The sequence below is a fragment of the Leptinotarsa decemlineata genome, unplaced genomic scaffold (genome assembly GCF_025532065.1).
Source record: "Leptinotarsa decemlineata unplaced genomic scaffold, Ldec_3_MD MMD2_tig00003308_RagTag_RagTag, whole genome shotgun sequence".
Taxonomy (NCBI): domain Eukaryota; kingdom Metazoa; phylum Arthropoda; class Insecta; order Coleoptera; family Chrysomelidae; genus Leptinotarsa; species Leptinotarsa decemlineata.
In genome coordinates, this window is record NW_027412586.1 from 4,050,118 (window position 1) to 4,069,508 (window position 19,391).

Genomic DNA, 19,391 nt, shown 5'->3' on the forward strand with positions numbered 1-19,391 from the left:
TACCGGGAATTAGTGGCGTACATGACTAAATACACTCTTGCATACTCACCGGTTTTTTACCAACCATTCCAGTCTCGAATGCTCGGTGAAATTGTAGTTACTACGCATTAACTTCGTTTTGGTAGTGCGTGCTAATTACGACAACAAAACAGCTGATTGTTTGACCGATAAAAATCCGGTAAGTGTGCAAGCATCCGCTACCAATAAAATATTGGCCGATTTTATACTGTGCAAATAGCGGTGTGTGTGCAAATAGCGTAACTCTAGTTGCACGAACTACCAAAACGAAGTTAATGCGTAGTAACTACAATTTCACCGCGTGTTCGACACTGGAATGGTCGGTAAAAAACCGGTGAGTGTGCAAGAGTGAATTTAGTCATGTACACCACTACTTCCCGGTACTGCCGGCGATACAGTGGCAGTGGACGGCTGTTCACCGGTATTTTACCGGCGACGGTCACCGGTCGGCGTGTGTGCCAGGTCCCGTTCCCACATGCGGTTCACTATTGGAATTTGGACGACCGGTACAAAGTCGGCCGTCCAAAATCGGTGCGTGTGCAACTAGCGTTAGGCAATATATTGTTTTATTTTATTTGCATCCGCCATTTTAGATTAACAAAGACCGAGAAAATAACAAATTCACAATGTATAAACGAAGGACCAAATAAAATGTGGAGAAATAGAAAAAACGAAGTCGAACTAGATGCAAAAAAACTCAAGGTTGCGTTCAATGACGAGGTACCAGAGTCTTTTTATATATATGAGCGATGATAATGAGAAAATAGTTTCAATTTATTCAATTATATAAAAGTTATTACACAATAGAGATGGTATATAATGAGTATGAGAAAAGTGTATTTATTTTCAAAGAGAATAATTCAAACTCATATGAGAGATAAATAATGTAAACACAATATTATTTTAATATGTGCGAGTAAGAGATTATAGTATTTATGATAATATTCTATGAGTATCTATTCAGTCATCTACCAGCGAGAATCGAGAATTAAAGCGACTTTTTTCCTGAACTAAACATTCACCGGTAAAAAACCAAACGTGAATGAAATATTGCCAGAAACTGAGTTGAGCGTTCGTATCTAAAGAGAAATACGAATTTAAATCGAGAGAAGTACGAATTTTTTACGAATGACTTGAAAAAAATAACAATAGCAATGCTATTACTACCAATAATAATCCCGGTTCGATTGGACCAAAAAATAGGTGGTGTTTTAGCAGACTGTATATAATAAGGTTACTGATATATTAGAAATAATTTCACTGTATTGTACTTTTTTATGACATACTTTGGTGAGTTGAGCATATTGATGCGCCGGCAGATTTTTAGACACTGGTAGAGAGGCAATAAGTTCCTCGTTTTGTGGTACCACACACGTACGCCCGATACTCGAAGGTACTCGTGTCAATATAATACATACAGTGTGATACAAAATAAATGAGTTTAAATGAGAATGGAACAGCGCCATCAAGTGGCGAGTTACAGAAATATTGATATCCTAAAAATCTTCTCTATGAAAAATTACTACTACATGCCAAGTTTCATCACGATCGGTTGAGCGATGTAGTTTATCACTTACCAACCAACCAACAAACATCCATTTTTATATAGTAGATTACCTACTCGTATGCCTACTTTCTAATGAATGAATCTACCTGAAATGGTCAGGTAACACAATAGTCAACTATATGAATAAATTTTTTGAAAATACTGTAAATATACTCAACTAGTTTTACCTGGAAATGAATAGATTCAATAATGGCGAATTATTCAATTCAGTTTTAAGATATTGAGAATATTTGAGTTTGTTTTTTTTCCATACTCTCCAACAGGTTAAGTTTCAAACCTTTCTTCTGGAAACGGAGGGGCTTGTATTCATGGTTGAACTCATGTCCCTCTGTGATTGAATGAGTGTCATATGTGGAATTCATTTTTCCATTCTGAAAACTATTTTTGTGTTCCTTTGTGCGGGCTTTGAATGTTCTTCTAGTTTGATCTATACAGGGTGTAACTGAAGAAGTGTAAAATATTCAAGGAGGTGATTCCTCATCGAAAAAAGATAGGATCTTTCATATCAAGAAACTTCATTGGAGCATCCTTTGTTAAGATACTGCTCCTCAAAGGGGGTACATAAAATTTGTATAACAATTTTTTTCACAAGCACCGAAAAAGTTACAATATTGAAATTAACCTGACGTTTCGTACTAACAAAAAGACACTCAGCCAGTAATTTATTTGGTTTACCCCATGGTTGTAAGGGGTGGAAAACGCAACCCCCAAAATTTATTTCCAAAGTAACTTTTTATCTTATTATTTGTTTACCATTTAAAAATATATTTCCGATAGCCTGTTTCAATCTGAACAAAAAATGTCTCTTGGGTTTTTTGTCCAAAATAAACCAGTTCGCAGCAAAAAATTATTTTACGAACAACTACAGAGATACATCGTCATAAATGCGAATTGGATTTATTGTTATTTTGTAGTTAGTACCTGCATTAAACGATTGAAGGGTAATAAACAAACCTAATTTATTAATAACAAAACACACAACATATAGAAATCAAAGTAAATGTTCAATATATCTACCTTCAGACATTACGCATGCGTCTAGACGTCGGCGCATTGAGCCACGTATTCGCTCAAATATTCCTGGAGTCTCTCTGATTACCCTGCACGCATCGATGATGCGGTTTCTTAAGTCTTCTACATCGTGAACAGGAGTACGATAAACCAAATGCTGTAAATGGCCCCAAATAGAGAAATCAAGAGGATTGAGATCCGGTGATCGAGCGGGCCAGTTCTGTGGTCCTCCTCGACCTATCCACTGATTTGCATATGTTTCAGTTAAATGCTGACGTGCTACTTGACTAAAATGGGTGGGAGCCCCATCATGCATAAAAACATATCCCTTCTGACGCCCAAAGAAACTTCCTCCAGCAGTACTGGATGCACTTCTCTTAAAAATTGAACGTATGCCTCACCATTTAATCGAGGAGGTAGAAAATGAGGCCCAACTAAATCATCCCCAATAACTCCGAGCCACACGTTAACAGAAAACTGTTCTTGATGGTTAGTTCAGACAATAGCGTGAGGGTTTCCATCAGCCCATATGTGGTAATTATGAAAATCAATAATCTTGTCCCGAGAAAAACTACATTCGTCTGTGAAAGTCACAATTTCTTCTAATCATTTCCAGCATCCAATTGCAAAATTCAAGACGGTTCGGAAAGTCTCGCGGTAACAGTGCCTGTACTCGTTGCAGATGGTAAAGGTGTAAGAGTTGTTCCTTTAAAATTCGAAATACCGTCATATGATCAACATTTAAATGGAAAGCAATCTTTCTAGTACTGGTAGTAGGTTGTTATTCAATCAAATTAAGTACTGCTTCCTCAATCTGTGGTGTTCGTTCTTCTCGATGGCGACCACAATCCTGCGTTCTTTTGTCGAATGAACCATATTCTCCTAATCGTTGATGAAGTCGAGCAAATATTCTATGTGAAGGATGCTGTCGTTGAGAATACATTTCAGCATATCTTCTAGAAGCTTCTAACCCATTCCCCTGCGACAGACCGTAAACGTAATGCATATTAGCCAGTTCCTCATTTGTGTATGCCATTTTAAAAACAAGTAACAAATTAAAAACAGAACAACACACAATTAGTATTAATTCAATTTGGAAAATTCACAAACTAACAGCCTCATACCAATTTAATTGTCACTATCGCTAATAGCGAGCTACTAAATAGATAGATTAGTTTCGTATTTTCGCATTTATGACGATGTTTTTTTGTAGTTTTTCCTAATATAATTTTTTGCTGCGAACTGGTTAATTTTGGGCAAAAAACCCAAGAGACATTTTTTGTTTAGAATGAAACAGGCTATCGGAAATGAATTTTTGAATGGTAAACAAATGATAAGACAAAAAGTTATATTGGAAATAAATTTTAGGGGTCGCGTTTTCCACCCCTTACAACCATGGGGTGAACCAAATGAATTTCTGGCTGTCTTTTTGGTAGTACAAAACGTCTAGTCAATTTCAATATTATAATTTTGTTAGTGCTTGTGAAAAAAATTGTTATACAAATTTTATGTACCCCCTTTAAGGGGCTGTATCTTAACAAGGGATGCTCCAATGAAATATCTTTATATGAAAGATCCTATCTTTTTTTCTATGAGGAATCACCTCCTTGAATGTTTTACACTTATTTAGTTACACCCTGTATAGGTCAAATTGGAAGAACGTTTATAGTCCGCATGAAGGAAGTCAAAAATAGTTTCCAGAATGGAAAAATAAATTTCACATACGCCACTCATTCAATCATAGAGAAACAAGAGTTCAACTATGAAAATAAGCCCCTCCATTTCCAGAAGAAAGGTTTGAAACCTAACCTGTTGAACAAAATGGAAATAAACAAATTGAACTGAATTGAGTAATTTGCTATTATTGAATCTGTTCATTTTCAGGTAAAAATAGTTAAGTTTATTACAGTACTTTCGGAAAATTTATTCATATAGGTAATGAATTCATACTTGATCTTTTCAGGTAGATTCATTCTTTAGAAAGTAGGAATACGAGTAGTAGTAGGTAACTAATACTAGTAACATATTAGTTACCTACTACAAGTATGAAATGTTTGTAATTTAGATGCAATTTCTAGTTTCCGCGGTTTTTGGTAAACCCTTTACAGTGAAAATCATACAATACACTGCATTAATTAGTTTTGATGACTGCCTGTCCTATTATTTCAGAAGCATACGACAGTGGCTGAACAAAACTATCCCCAGCGTTGGATAAGAGGATGTGGCCCGATCCTTTGGTTAGCTAGATGTCCCGACCTAACATCAAGTCACACGAAGGACTTGGTGTACATGACTCCAAACAAATGAAGTGATCATGACCGAAGTACGCCATAGATTGCGTGCGTGCATAAGAAATCGATGTAGATAAATTGGGCAAGATCTTTAATTTTATTTCGTTATAAAACGAATTACTATTTTTTGAAACTAAATATTCCGTTTTGATCTCTTACCTGCTCCTTTCACTGATTTTTTATGCCCCTTTGAACAAGTTGATATCATCATTGTATCTGACTTGGTTTCACTTTTTGACTTGGTCAAGACTTTGGTTTTGTCTGATATGAAGAAATGAGAAGATAATTTTTTCGTACCATCAACAACAACTTTTTTATTTACAAAATCACACTCTCATTTGTCTTTTATACAGGGTTAAACAGGAAAATAGACACAAATATACTATGAAATAAAATGAACAAGATTAACAATAACAAACGTTTTAAATTAAACTTCCGCAGGAACACTCCCTCCCAGTGATGAAATCTTATTCATCACTATTCTTCATGTTTATCGACATCTAGAAGACGAAGTTTGGTAACAGGTCTTCTGTATGTAAAAATATTTGTTTTTACATCGACCACTCGTACATTGCCATCTGCACCTGGATATGTTGCTGCACTTAGATACGTAACCACACCTTTGGGCCAAGAATTTCTCAAGAATTGGCTGTTGACTATAATCACCATGTCTCCAACTTTGATTTTTCTTGTGGGTGATGTGCACCATTTTGTTCTTCTGGTTAATCCGGCAAATATTCTTTGATCCAACGGCGCCAGAAATGATCAGCGAGCAATTGAGAATTTCGCCATTGTTTCCTTGTGAACAAGTCATTTTCTTCAAACTTTCCTACAAATTTGCTACACTTGAAGTACCCAATGAAAAATGATTGGGTGTTAAAGCTTCAGCATCTGAATGATCCAATGATACATGGATGAGGGGGCGGCTGTTCACAATATGTTCAGCTTCTACGAGCAATGTGTGAAGAACTTCTTCTCGTGGTATCTTCTCCTTCAAAATGTCCCGTAGAAATATTTTGACTTGATGAGTCTTTCCCAACTGCCTCCCATGTGTGGAGCAGAGGGTGACACCCTCTTCATCCGATAAGTCTTCTTATTGCCATTATAGCTGAGTCGGTACTTAATGATTGAGCAATTTCCAGATGAACTGCACGAGTACTTATGCAGGTGAAAAGTACCCCATATATCTTCTCTTGTCGGCGATCAATTGACACCTGCACTGGTCCAAACTAGTTCATACCTACTATGGTGAGAGTTCTGACAAAAGAAGTTAAATGAGAACTGGGTAGGGAGGCATTTCTGGAATTACTGGCTGAGCTCTTTTATTTTTGCCCCACTGACAGTGGCTCCAAGAACTTCTTATGGCTGACCTAATATTGATAATCGAATATCGTTGTCGAAGCTCGTTCATCACATACTCTTGGCCATTATGCACTGCTTTGCAGTGGTAATGAAAAATTAGCAACTTGGCGAAATAGTTTTTGGGGTTCAGAATAATTGGAAATTTCGTGTCTGTAACTAAATCGTAGAGTAAACTCTGAGTTTATTGTTCAAGTTTGAGAATGTCCATATAGGACGAAACTGCAATAACGTTAGTTACAAATAAAAGTGGTAAAAAACATAGAAATTTTCATTTCTCTTCTCATCATGATCTTCTACCACGTAGTAACGGCTACATCCATCAATTTAGATAAGTTATGGATAGTTCTAACGTTATTCAAATCGTACTCAGTATCTTCATTCTTTTCTCTTATCTTTAAACTGATTTTTTTCGAGTGGAATTCTTCACAGGTCAAAGAATTTGTCCAACTGAGTTTCAAACTTTCTGTTGGTCCAGTAGCATCTACTTTCTCAGTTAATACAGCATCAACCGTAGAACCTTCATCAAAAAGAGCATAGGTGTTGATTTTACCTTTGGAGCCAGTTAATTCTACAGGAGTTATTCTCAATAAAGCTTCAGACTCCTTGATCCTGGCGGAATGATTGCAGACTTGCTCTTCGAAGTTTTCCAGTACTGTTTTAGGTTCTTTATGTAACAAAGGATGATGTTTGTGAAGGCAGGCATTAAAATCACATGTTTTCTTGCTTTTACAAAGTTTTGGGTGATGTGATGATCCTAAACAACTGAAACATACATTATTTTCTTTTACCCAACCCCAATTTTTCTCAACTTCTAATTTTTTGAATTAGTGGCACTTTTCTACTTATTGTCTGTCTTTCTTGCATGATTTATATCCGAATGTTGGTTTATCTGGTTGAATGGATGTGGTACAGATATATTTCTTCTTTTTATCTCGTTCTCTTCCAGGAACAACGTACATTATGGCCTCACTTGTTTCTTTAAGCCAAAGAGAAAATTCTACAATTTTGACAGACTTTTTGAGACGTTTCAATTCCACTATTTGTTTTCCCCATTCTATTTTTGAATTTGTGCTTAATTTGATCACTGTGTCGTTCAAAAGGTTTAGATTCAACAAATATTCATCACGTTTTAAACTTTGCACAGTAACTGCCAGATTTTCAATTTTTTTGGAAAAGTCTAAAATGTTGCTTAATCTGTCTTCTCTCGAGTCGGGAATTCTCCTCACACAATCTATTAGGTATTGTATAATTAAATCAGGTCTACCGAATCGTTTTTCCAGTGTATTTATAATTTTGTCGACTTCTTGAGGAAAACTGAGCAAGGCGTTAACAGATTCTCTGGTTTTACCTCTTAGACATTTTTGAAGTCGCACAATATTTTCGGCATTGGAGAATCCACAAATTTTTATTGTTTCTTTGAACTGATTAAGGAAATTGATCCACTCTCCAAGTTGCTCAGAAAATATTGAAAGTTCCTTGCTGAACGACTGTTTGGCCATAAATTTGTTAAGTTTTTGGTCTGCCGTCATATCTTCCTGAGAGAAAGTGTGGAGTTGCTTGTTCGAACATAGCTTCTTTCTCTTTAGACGTTTTTCAATTACTGCTAGATGTCTTTCATTCTCAAGTTCAATTTCCAACTGCCTGTGTCGAATAGATTCACTACTTGGAACTTTGCTACTTTTTGGAGCTCCAATTGATATTCCTGGAAGTATTTCTTTCTTTTTACTTTCAAATTCTGCCGGGATTTCCTGTTTTTCCATATTTTGCGAATTCATGGTTTTAGATGTATCATGGATTTGACTGTCGTTGTCAAATTTTCTGGTACTTTTATCTTCATCCTTTCACTTCTTCTTAAAGTTACTGAACGTGAAGCACACATCTTCCACAGGGTTGATCTTATTGAAAACTGGAAGGACCACTTGGTTTCACTTTTTGACTTGGTCAAAACTTTGGATTTGTTTGATATGAAGAAATGACTGGATGGAAGAGCAATTTCTGCCTTGATTTATCAAGTGCAGACGTTGAATTCTGCCATTTGTTAGGTTAGATTAGTATCTCTAGTATCGAGTAACCTTTCAATAAAATCATTTATTTACGATCCGATCCAAAAAAGTATTGTTTTGGTTGCGCAAAAGCAAAGAAGTACAGATCTGGAAATTGACAATTTCTGTCAATCGTTCAAATCGTGGGACACCAGCTTCGAGGTTTTTAACCTTTCCAATATGTTTTATACCATAAAACATCGAATGGTGTAGAACGCCGGCCTTGTCTAGTTAAGTAAGAGATGTTTCGTGCAGTGTAAGTGGACACCACGGGAATATTTCGCAGAGGTGACGGGAGGAAGGGGAAGAGACAATAAGGTCAGTCGGGGGAGAGCGACGAACTGGAGAGTGGTCGATGCTCGAGGACAATTTAAATAAAAAAGTTCCGACAAGTGGATGTTTGCATATCCAGATGTTATAACCACCAACTGATTGTTGGCAGTTAATTTTGTGTTGGCTAATTATCCGTTCCTCTACGTGTAGTAAAGTTAGACGGATTTCTACCTGAAAGGTGTTGGCTGCTGTCTCAATTTTCAACCTTGTGGGAGCTCCATCCAGACTTCTATGAATTGAATTTTTGTTCGGCAGTGTAGCGTTTAAGTTTTATTTGTTCATTTTCTCAAGGCTATTGCTGTCCTCGTGGACGGAACAATTTATTATATTTTGATACTAAACCGACAATCTCTGATTTGTAACCCGACCCTATTAATTTTTCTATTGTTGAAGAGTGTAGAAGTTACATTGGGAGCTGATGCCCAGTTCTTCCGCTATCCTATTCACCGTTTGTGATGGGTCAATCTCCACCAAGGTCCTCAAATCCTCGTCCTGGATCACTTCGGGGCTCACCTTCGAGGCTAAAATCTCTGGAAAGAAATTTTGCAAATCAACGTCGAATAGTGCGTTCATTAACATTATCAATGCCAAATCTAGTTGATTTTTCGGTCTGTTTCGGCAGCGCAGCGCTTAACGACATCATATGGTAATTAGCTGAAAAAAGGCGAAATTAAAATTTGGAAAAAATGAACAGCATCAATGTAGAGCAGTAGAATGGATATTTATTAAAATATGGTGATATAAAATATGACAATGAAACGGACAATACTTTTGAAAAAACCTAATATTATCAAGTCCAAAAGAGGTTTGCTAGACTGGCTTTCAACTCAATGCTCCGATATATACAAGGACAGTACGATCCTTAATAATCAGTGATCAACCACACCCAAACACCAGAACGGCAATTTGACGAGTGTGTCATTAACAAAGTTGTCGTCTCCAGGAGATGAAGTCATCTGGTGTTTAGCAACAATACTTGTTTTTTATATTCATTCTACGTCAGAGGTACCAGTTCTACCTTTCAGTATAGGTTTATATAGCGTATGCTGGAATTATCAACAGCAAATGTATTTTAGTCTGGCAACTTACGGTAGGTCTAAATCTGTTGCCAGGGTGGCTTTTCTGAAATCACTTGTATTTTTGTGAACCTTTACGAAGTATACGAACGATTTCTTTGAAATCGGTATTCTTGTGTGAATGTTACGATAATTCGCAGTTTTATACACATCAATTGTATAGATCAGACCACTCGTTTTGGCAAGTAACAATCGAATCGCAAAAATGCGAATGTTTCAAGATTACTGATTTCTCCGGAATCGTTCGCCGTGATGTAAGGCTTCTCACCCACTGAGATAGGAAAAAACTGCGAACTGGGAAGCAACGAATTCGTGCCAACGTCGTTCATACAAAATCGTGCGATGTACATCGTCCATTGCTCAGTACACAAAGCGCATATATATATATATATATATATATATATATATATATATATATATATATATATATATATATATATATATATATATATATAAACAACAGTTAATATCGGACATAGCACTCATGAAAGTGGCAAACCATAGACACGTGTTTCGGGCTTTTGGCCCATCATCAGTAGATAGATCTCGTGTTCTTGTGAACACGAGATCTATCAACTGAAACCACAAATGTGCGGTTGGCTCCTGTTGGTGGCTCCGTGCATTTGTATTTCTATCTTTTGGTAACCAAGTGTTGCCCATCCTTACACTTGGCTGCACCATACAGATGATGGGCCAAAAGCCCGAAACACGTGTCTATGGTTTGCCACTTTCATATGTATATATATATATATATATATATATATATATATATATATATATATATATATATATATATATAGAGAGAGAGAGAGAGAGAGAGAGAGAGAAAACTCTTAAATAGGCCCTAGCAGAACTTGGTTTTAGTTCTGTTGAAGGATCCGGTATGGTGCTGTTGTCAAAAATATGTTTCAGTGAGTAATACCACCGTACATAAGTGAACAATGATAATACCGATTACATATTATCCAACATCTGAAGGTCAAACCTCAATGTCGTCAATCAAATATCCTGTTACTCTATTGAACAAATTAATATTGACCTTGAGAAGGTTCATGAGATTGGCACGTATTATCTTATGTAAACATAAGTTTAAATACATCTTGATTAGGTCGTTTTTAAGCCCTACGAAGTCACGGAATAAGGCATAATACCAAATATTTCTCACTGTGAGGCATCATTTAAGGCTCTACTGGTAAATAATTTTATGTTTCGTCGTTCACCACATGTTGAGTTTTCCTAATATGAAGAAGATAACTATTCTCATTCAACATCACTCCGACAATACCACGCTTGGCGGAGTGTACTGTAGTATATATCTTATATATATCCACTTATAAGTGGATATTAAGTGAAGCGATTTAAGAAAATTTTGAAATGATCTGAATGTAGACAGAATTTGAGAGCTCACAATGAACTAATGAAAAACGATGAATTCATAAAAGCGAGAAAATATTCTTCAACTTTTCAATTAGTTGAACCTGGTAGCTTTTTCATTTTTCAATTGGTCAGTGTTTTTCTTATCTTTCAAATCTCATTAATTTTTATTGTCATTTGAAAAACATATGTTTTGAGTTTTTCAAAACCAAATATTAATTTCGATCCAATCAATTGTAATAATTCACACTGTTTGCAAATTCATCATACGATGCTGTAAATTTTTTTGGTGGAAACAAGTTAACAGAATTATGAAAGGTAGGGATTCAAAATATGTTTTATCTCTGAACACTTTTCTGAATCCAGATCCTATAAAGATTGTTGCTCAAACAAAATTTTTGAATAACAACAAAAAACGCAAAAATATATATTTTTTTCAAACAGGAAATGAGCGATATTAGGCTGATGTTCAACATAACGTTGAACTGATTCACCACATTTACATTCTACTTTTAATGCTACTGGCATTCACATGAAGTTACTTTTTCTGTCTAGTAAAAATGACATTTTCTAAATTCAAGTTTATATTCCGTTGATAGCTGGTTTATTTGAGAATTGTTGTTTTGATATTGTAATGCTCTTGTTATCATTGTGATTGTGTCTGTGTATGCATTTTAAACATGGACTCTTTTTAGATCCTGTGTTACTTGTAATTTTAATTTTGACTTCGCTCACCTGATGCTAGAAATGAATTTGTATTACATGCTTTCCAAATTTTCATTTCCTTATCATTGTTCATTATTAAACCTAGTTTTGAATATCACAAACTTTTGTCCAGCTTAGTTCGAGTACGAACTTCCAAACAGAACTGATACATTTTAGCTTCATATGGGAGTTTTTGATTCTTACCTTTATTCCAAGAAAATACTTGGCAATGGCCAGGTTTTGCTTGAAAATTGTATATTCCATTAGTATAATGAGTACTTATTCCACTATGTTATGTTAAAAAATATGATATCCAATGCTCTCTGGATGAGCCCAATAATATCCATAGTATTTTGAGTTTGCCGAGTTTTGATAGTTCTCCTTTTGTTCAGCAGATGGCGCGCTGACTCGTCCAGAAGTTATGTTAACGGACAACTATAGCGCTAGTATCAGTGTTCTGTCCTTACCACATCAGGACATTTCATTCTATTGTATATAGGTGTTCTATGGCTCAATATTCGGCAGGATTCGTAGTAGGTGAGATGGTTCATTGAAACGGAGTTTTTAATTATTCTGATGAAGAATTTTTCGCTTTGGAATTATCACTTTTCATTCATCGTCGTATCAGGCACAGACAATATCGACGAAGGCGGGAAAAGAAAGGAGTTTGGTGATTTTTCTCATTTGTGGCATAATCTTCAAATCGATGATGACCACCACTTTTCTTAACTTCGAATGAGAAAAGACACATTTCAATACATTATTGTAACTATTTTCGCACTAGATCGCAATCAGATCCCAGCAGAACGGGATCGGTTTGCAATTCGCACCTAGTCGGACAAAAATTGACGAATGATACGGATCAAATGGACGCGGTCTCCTATCGATCCATGTGTTTGGATCGTTCTTGCTTTGTCGTGCGAACTCTGAAGAATTGATTTCGCAACTTATCGCAGCCACAGCATACCTAAGGTATGCTGTGGCTGCGTCGAAGAATCTCTAGGCTCACCACGACAAAATTACCTCCTCACTTGGGTTATTGTTTTCTCTATTTCAATATTTTCACAACCACCACCTTCAACTGACAATATAAGACTGAAACTAATTTTCTACTTTACTATGGAAATCATACAGATTTTAGAGGTATCAAATGAACCCCTATAATTCAGCATGGGCTTGCGGCTCACTACTAAGCATGCGTTATGCCGGTAGTTACAGACTAAACATATTGTATCTCCTAATGATTTTTCACTTTTTACTTCGAATATATTGAAGAAGATAAGGATTTTTAAATCAGACATATTTGATACTGATAACGCTGAGATACACTTATGAATAATTATGTCAAATGAATAACCTTATTGATAACAGTAGAATTTCAACGGTGTAATAATATTTCACGCAAAAAAACAGAAAGAGAATAATAGTATTCAAACAGTGCGCTCTATATTATTTGTGATTGTTTTACAGAAGTAATAGAATTTATAATTTTCCGATACTTTGAAGTAAATATAATGAAGATACTCTACATTTTCTTTATTTTGGTATGTATAATTCTGGCGGGTTTTCATTACATTTCAATCAATATTACTGAAGTTTTTTCCCAACACCAAATCGTTATTTTTAACACCTCGACACTTGGTGATCATCTTCAAGAGGAAGTTTTATCTTCCTCTTGAAGATGATCACTTGGTGATCGAAACACGTGGCGAGGTGTTGAAAATAACGATTTGGTGTTAGGAAAAAAACTCCAGTAACATTCATTACTACAACAAAGGTTCCAAACAGTACATCATAAGTACATTTCAATCAGGTGAACATTTTTTTTAGGATATGATTAACGGATCCATATTAATGACACTATTCACAAAACACGTGCTCTCACTAGGCGGTTCTAATCTACATTTAGGAATGATTGGATCTTCTACTGCTTTTCTAGGGTTGATTTTGAAATCAGTTTCGGTGAGCAATGTATAATTATTATAATAATTATTACTTTCAGAATCACTCTTTCAACATGTTGTTTTTGATGGTAATGTCTGTAGTACCAAAGACTACAGAATACTATAAGACGTGTCACTCGCTCATTTTTCGACATCTGAGAAATCTCGCCGCCCGCTAGCGACAGCGGGTAATTACCAGCCGAGGTAGTACAGTGTGTCGCTTGAAGTTACCAGTTCTCGTCGGCACACGAGATATAAAGGTTGTCCGTATTGTTTGGTATTGTCAAAGACTACAGAATCGGTAAACTTTGGTATTGTGATTGTGTTGTGTTCGTTCGGAGTTCGAAATATTTATTTTGTGAAAATGTCGACATATTGCTCAGTGAATGGTTGTCTGAGTACGGTGGGAAGCCCAGGTATTTCGTTTTTCCGCTGCCCAAAGTACAGTGTTCACCATTAATTTTTATTTTACCTATCTATACCTTTTATGGTTTTGTTGTATAAAATTATTCATAACGAAATATACCGCCGGCATTTGCCAATCCAAACTCATTTCAATCTTTTTTCAAAATGTTCAGTTTATCGATTGATATACTTGAATTTTTTTTTAGGTGTCAACGTTGGAAAAATGTATTAGGCTTCATTGGGAATCATAGATATGCTAATCTTACCCCAGAGCAGAGTCACAATAGAATTAAAATTTGCAGCTTACATTTTAGAGCCGATGATATTGTGAATTCTCGTATTCATAGCTATGCTGTTCCTTCATTGCGTCTGCCTCAAGATGGTTCTCAGAAAGGTTGGTTCAGTGAAGTTTATAGATTCAAATGATGAAAAAATCTTATTCCACTTTTTAACATATGAAATTTACAATATCAATTTTGTTGTTTAAACCTTCCAGATGATGATGCCATTGCCGGTACTAGCAAGGATTTTATTTACATTGATGCTCAGGTTCAAACGGATCAATTAGGATCACGAGGTGAAATATATTTTCGTTATATTATATACTTACCTGATCTATTTTTATAAGCTTCGGAAACAAAAACGATGACAAGAAAACAATTATTGAAAATACGTACATCTTTCTTTTAGATGAATGCAGCCAAACATCTGCTAAACTCTCTTCGGGAACTCCAAGAAAAGTGGCATTACGAAAAAAAATTGTATCACTAGAGAAAACAGTAGCTTCAACGTCGAAAAGAGCACTGGACGAAACCGGAATTACTCTGGATGATGTTTTCAAGTTTCTGGATCGAAAATATCCTGAGCTCTTGAAAGCACAGCTTTCTTTGATAAATAAAGCACCAAAAGGGTCCAGGTATAGTGACGAATTCAAACAGTTTGCATTGACTGTTTATTTTTTTGGTCCGAAAGCGTACAAAAAATTTTCAACAATTTGTAGATTACCGTCAAAAAGTACACTTCATCGTTTCACGAAAAATTGGATTGTTGAACCAGGCTTCAACGATTTTATTTTTCGTGTTATTGAATTCAGGATTGGGCTCATGAAGGAGAAAGAAAGAGATTGTATTTTATGCCTAGACGAAATATCTTTGAAATCTCATCTTTATTATGATATTTCCAGAGACAAAATAGTAGGTTTCCAAACGAGTTTGAATGGGACCTCTACTGACATAGCAAGTAGTGCTCTAACAGTAATGGTCAGAGGTTTGGCAAGCAATTGGAAAATACTTCTGATGATTTGAAAGATATTTTGTTCAAAACGGTACGAAGATGCAAAAGTATAGGCCTAAATGTCATGGGGGTGGTTTCCGATCAGGGTTCAAATTTTCAGAAGTTGGTGAAAACTTTGAATGATACAGACGAAAATCCCATATTCCTGATAGACGATCGTTAACTTGTATATTCGTTTGATATCCCGCACTTACTGAAGTCGACACGAAACAATTTGTTTTCCTATCAGTTTTTACTTCAGGGTGGAGAAACAAGAAAACATTACATAAAAACAATGTATAATTATGATAGAACTAAACAATATAAATTGGCTCCTAAAATTAATAATGACCACATTTATCCAAATAATTTTCAAAAAATGAAAGTCAAGTTGGCTTCCCAAGTTTTTAGTCACTCTGTAGCCGTGGCTATGCACACATACATTGACTTCAATATTTTGTCCAAGGAAGCATTAGTTACTGCTAATTTCATTAAAAAAATGAATGATCTTTTTGATTTATTGAATTCGAGCAATTTTGAGAAATGTCAGGCTTTTATGGGAACGGAAAAATAGATGAAATGTCTTCAAGAAGCCTATGTCATGTTTCAAAATCTCCAAGTAAAAAAACACGATGGCAAAAATGTCACGAAACAATTGAAATACATTTTTGGGTGGAAGTTGACTTTGAAAGCAGTTTTTGCCTTGTGGGAGATGTTGAAAGAACGCGATTATAAATATTTGTTCACGCGTAATTTGAATCAAGATTGTTTGGAGAATTTTTTTGGACAGATCAGAAATTGTTCTGGCAACGCAAAGAAACCAACACCCATACAGTTTTGTAGAGCTTTCAAAAAAATATTTGCTTTGAAATATTTTGATTCTAGTGAAGGTGCTAATTGTATGGATGATGTTAATGACGTTTTGTTAAGTTTGACGCCAGAATTAACTGAACAATGTCGATACATCCTTGCTAGACCCGACATTCCAAACTATGCTCCTCTGAAAGTTTTCACTCGAGATTATAAGAACCTTAAAAGTCCCGAAGGAAACGCTCTTGTCTATGTCACAGGATACCTCATGAAAAAATGTCTCATGCAACATTCGTGTGACATTTGCATACATTTTAGCAAATCCTCAGAAAACCTTCTTGATCAAGATGTAATTTTCTGTAAGCTAAAGGCTTACAGTACCGAGATATTGTTGACCATGTAATAGAGATGGAAAACATATTCATTGAACCAGGACATGAAGATTGTTAGGAAACATAAATCATGCAATGTAAAATTGAATATTTTAAATCATTTATAAACATATAACATTATATAATTGTATTATTTTTGTTAATAAAACATGTTTTTCTGAACGTATGTTTATCATTTCATCAGTAAATCACTCTGATCTGTTTCTTAGATCATTTATTCATGAGTTTATCTATCATGTTTCTAGAAGTTGATCGACAAACAACTACTTTCGTATCTTTGTTTATCTGTCTGATACAACCGAGCAAGCGAAGTTTCAACTTCGGAACGTCCCTTGTAGATATGGCGAATAGGAACTGCCCTCGTATAACTGTCATGCGGCCGGCGGCTTCCGGACATCGTCTGTCGGCGATTTGATTTATGGAAATCGCAAAAAATGCAATCCTGAGCCGTACCGACAAACGAATTCCTTGGAGTGAACCAACTTATAGTATTCGGTAAAATTTGGTAGTACATACCTTGAATGTCTTTCGCTTTCTGTTTTACGTTAGGGGGTCATTTTGAAATTTCAACCATTTAATTGTCAGCATCAGCAATGTTTGTTTCTCATCTACTTCATTATTCACTTTATTATGACAAAAAAAGTTAGCTATGTTTGAGGGTTTCATTGTAATGAGTGATAAGCCCAATCCATTAAAAAAACTTCATCATTTCATTTGAAATACAACTCAAAATACTTCAATATATCATTACTTCAATGACGTTACAATTTTTTGAACTATTTCACATTTCTATTATTGCTGCTAACCTCGTCACTTGTCTTGAAACGATTTCTGAACTAATCTTTAAACTTCTCGATGCGCTCACAAAACTGAACTCACATATTGTTGTCAACTGGATGAACTATAAAGTCGTAGACACATGAAGCAAAATTCCGCTACACTGCTTCATATTCTGTTACTCTTGTATATCTGATGCAAATCAGTTCGCGCATGCGCTCCATCCAAAATTAATTACCACAGAACTTACAGTTTGCGTACCGTTCAGATACACAAAACTGGAACTGTCAGTAATCAGAATCATGCCCACTTTTAACCGCACAACTCAGTAGATGGTACCTAATTTTGAAAATTTACAACAGTTGATATTTGAAAGCTGTCATCTCAACCGAATATTTCTTAGCTTGAAATAATGATTTTGGAATTGGATTTATTGTAGAAGAGCATTACCTCAAAATTAATAATATTGGAAAAATATTCAAATATCTTCTTCTTCTCCTTCATTATGTAATAGCCTCAGCTACTAAGACTATTGTCTGTGCATTCAATTGTCAGCTTCGAGTGGTGTCCACTGCCTCTTCTTCTTCCATACTTTTTTCAATATTAATAATTTGTAGAAAATTCCGCTATTTTATGTTCAAATCCGTAACGCCGCTACCTTCGAGTAAATCCCGCTACGGTACCAGAATTCCGCTACGGTTGACAACACTGACTCACAACGTCTTTCTTACTAACGCGATCTTGGGCTGAACACAAGCAACGACCAGTAACGTAACATTACCTTTGTATATAGAAAGATATTACTTGCCTCTTCGAGTAACTCGTCACGTTATTTCTGATGTGAACTTCAGGCACTCGTAATGGTAGCCACGGCCAGATTTGGAAGTCTGGAGGCCAACGGAGGACTGAAGGCACCTAATTAATAATTATTTTCAAAAAAAATTTTCAAGTCTTTTGAAAATTCATTGTCGGCAAAAAAATATTTCAACAGAGAATGTAGTAATTTGTTGAATTCAAAGACAATTTATTTAAAACTGAATTACCGCGTTAACGAATGGAACTTTGCAAGGTTTTTTCAACGGAAAGTCGTTGATGATTTGCTGCAGGGTAAACCGTTTTTCGGATTTTTTTACTCATTTCATTTTTGTTCAAGTCACGGGTACAAATAATAAATCACATTAAAAAAAGGATTGCCACTGAAATACTCGATCAAATAAAAAATTTACAGCAAATGGAAACTTGCATCAGGGCTTTCTGATATATCGATAATATTATTATGTTTGTTGATTACAAGTATTCTTGATAAAAATATAAAAAAAGGTTCTGGGAGAAAAAAGTTAAAGTTGCTGTACCATCAAAATTTGGATATTTTTATCTTTATTGTGTAGGCCCCTCTCCTGTGGAGGGTTAGGGGCAGTAGCTCCGCCTGCCCATCCTGAATCCGGCTCTGATCGTAGCCAGTCTTTCTACATGGTTTGCTTCTGAAGTGAGTTGGATACCAAAAACATTGTTATTTATTTTCTTGGTCTGAAAAAAGTGACCTTTACTTCCAGGCAACTTGGTACATATTTCCTCTTTTCTCTGGGGTTGGAACAACGGCACAACATCTCTTCGATTGGATTCTGTACCCTCACCTTTATCGTCTATCTGTACATTATCCGTGATCTTTATTTTTCTTGATGAACTTCTTCTGAGGTCTTTCTTCGAAAAGCAACAGTAGAATCGTTTGCACCATTCTTTCACGTCATGACGATAGTTGGTCTGATAGTACTTTCGTTGAACCCATGCCAGTATCTTACTCCGTAGTAGTTGATTCAGCACATGTCTGGCGTATGGTACGATATACGAATCCATTCCATAATGAATCTATAAAAAACACTTTTTCCTCACTAGAACTCGATGTTAGTTTCCATCACCAAGTAAGCTCATGATACAAATTTAGTTAGCGAAACGCACTTCAAAAAAGAACATTTTTGTTTTGGTGGGAGAAGGGAGAACTGTTTTCAATAGATT

At 35.6% G+C, this 19,391-nt stretch overlaps 2 protein-coding genes across 5 annotated transcripts in view; one reads left to right on the forward strand and one right to left on the reverse strand.

Annotated features, from left to right (window-relative positions):
- Positions 1-17,427, reverse strand: part of LOC111511200 (putative inorganic phosphate cotransporter) — a 68,907-nt gene extending 51,480 nt beyond the window's left edge. Inside the window, exon 1 of one of the 2 annotated variants that reach the window (XM_074177882.1) lies at positions 17,408-17,427. Coding sequence is in view for 1 of the 2 variants with exons in the window: in XM_074177880.1 (XP_074033981.1) it covers positions 5,047-5,098 (52 nt within the window). In the remaining variant the exon portion in view is untranslated. Of the gene's footprint in view, positions 1-5,046; positions 5,147-17,407 lie in introns of those variants that run through there. The other variant, XM_074177880.1, reaches the window with a different exon arrangement.
- LOC111511201 (major facilitator superfamily domain-containing protein 9-like) overlaps positions 1-19,391 on the forward strand; it is a 64,535-nt gene that overhangs the window by 28,125 nt on the left and 17,019 nt on the right. Inside the window, exons 1-2 of one of the 3 annotated variants that reach the window (XM_074177886.1) lie at positions 13,132-13,323; positions 13,610-13,741. The exons of 1 other annotated variant lie outside the window; for it this stretch is intronic. In XM_074177886.1, the coding sequence (XP_074033987.1) occupies positions 13,294-13,323; positions 13,610-13,741 (162 nt within the window). In that variant the 5' untranslated portion in view covers positions 13,132-13,293. Of the gene's footprint in view, positions 1-13,131; positions 13,324-13,609; positions 13,742-19,391 lie in introns of those variants that run through there. One more of the 3 variants, XM_074177885.1, reaches the window with a different exon arrangement.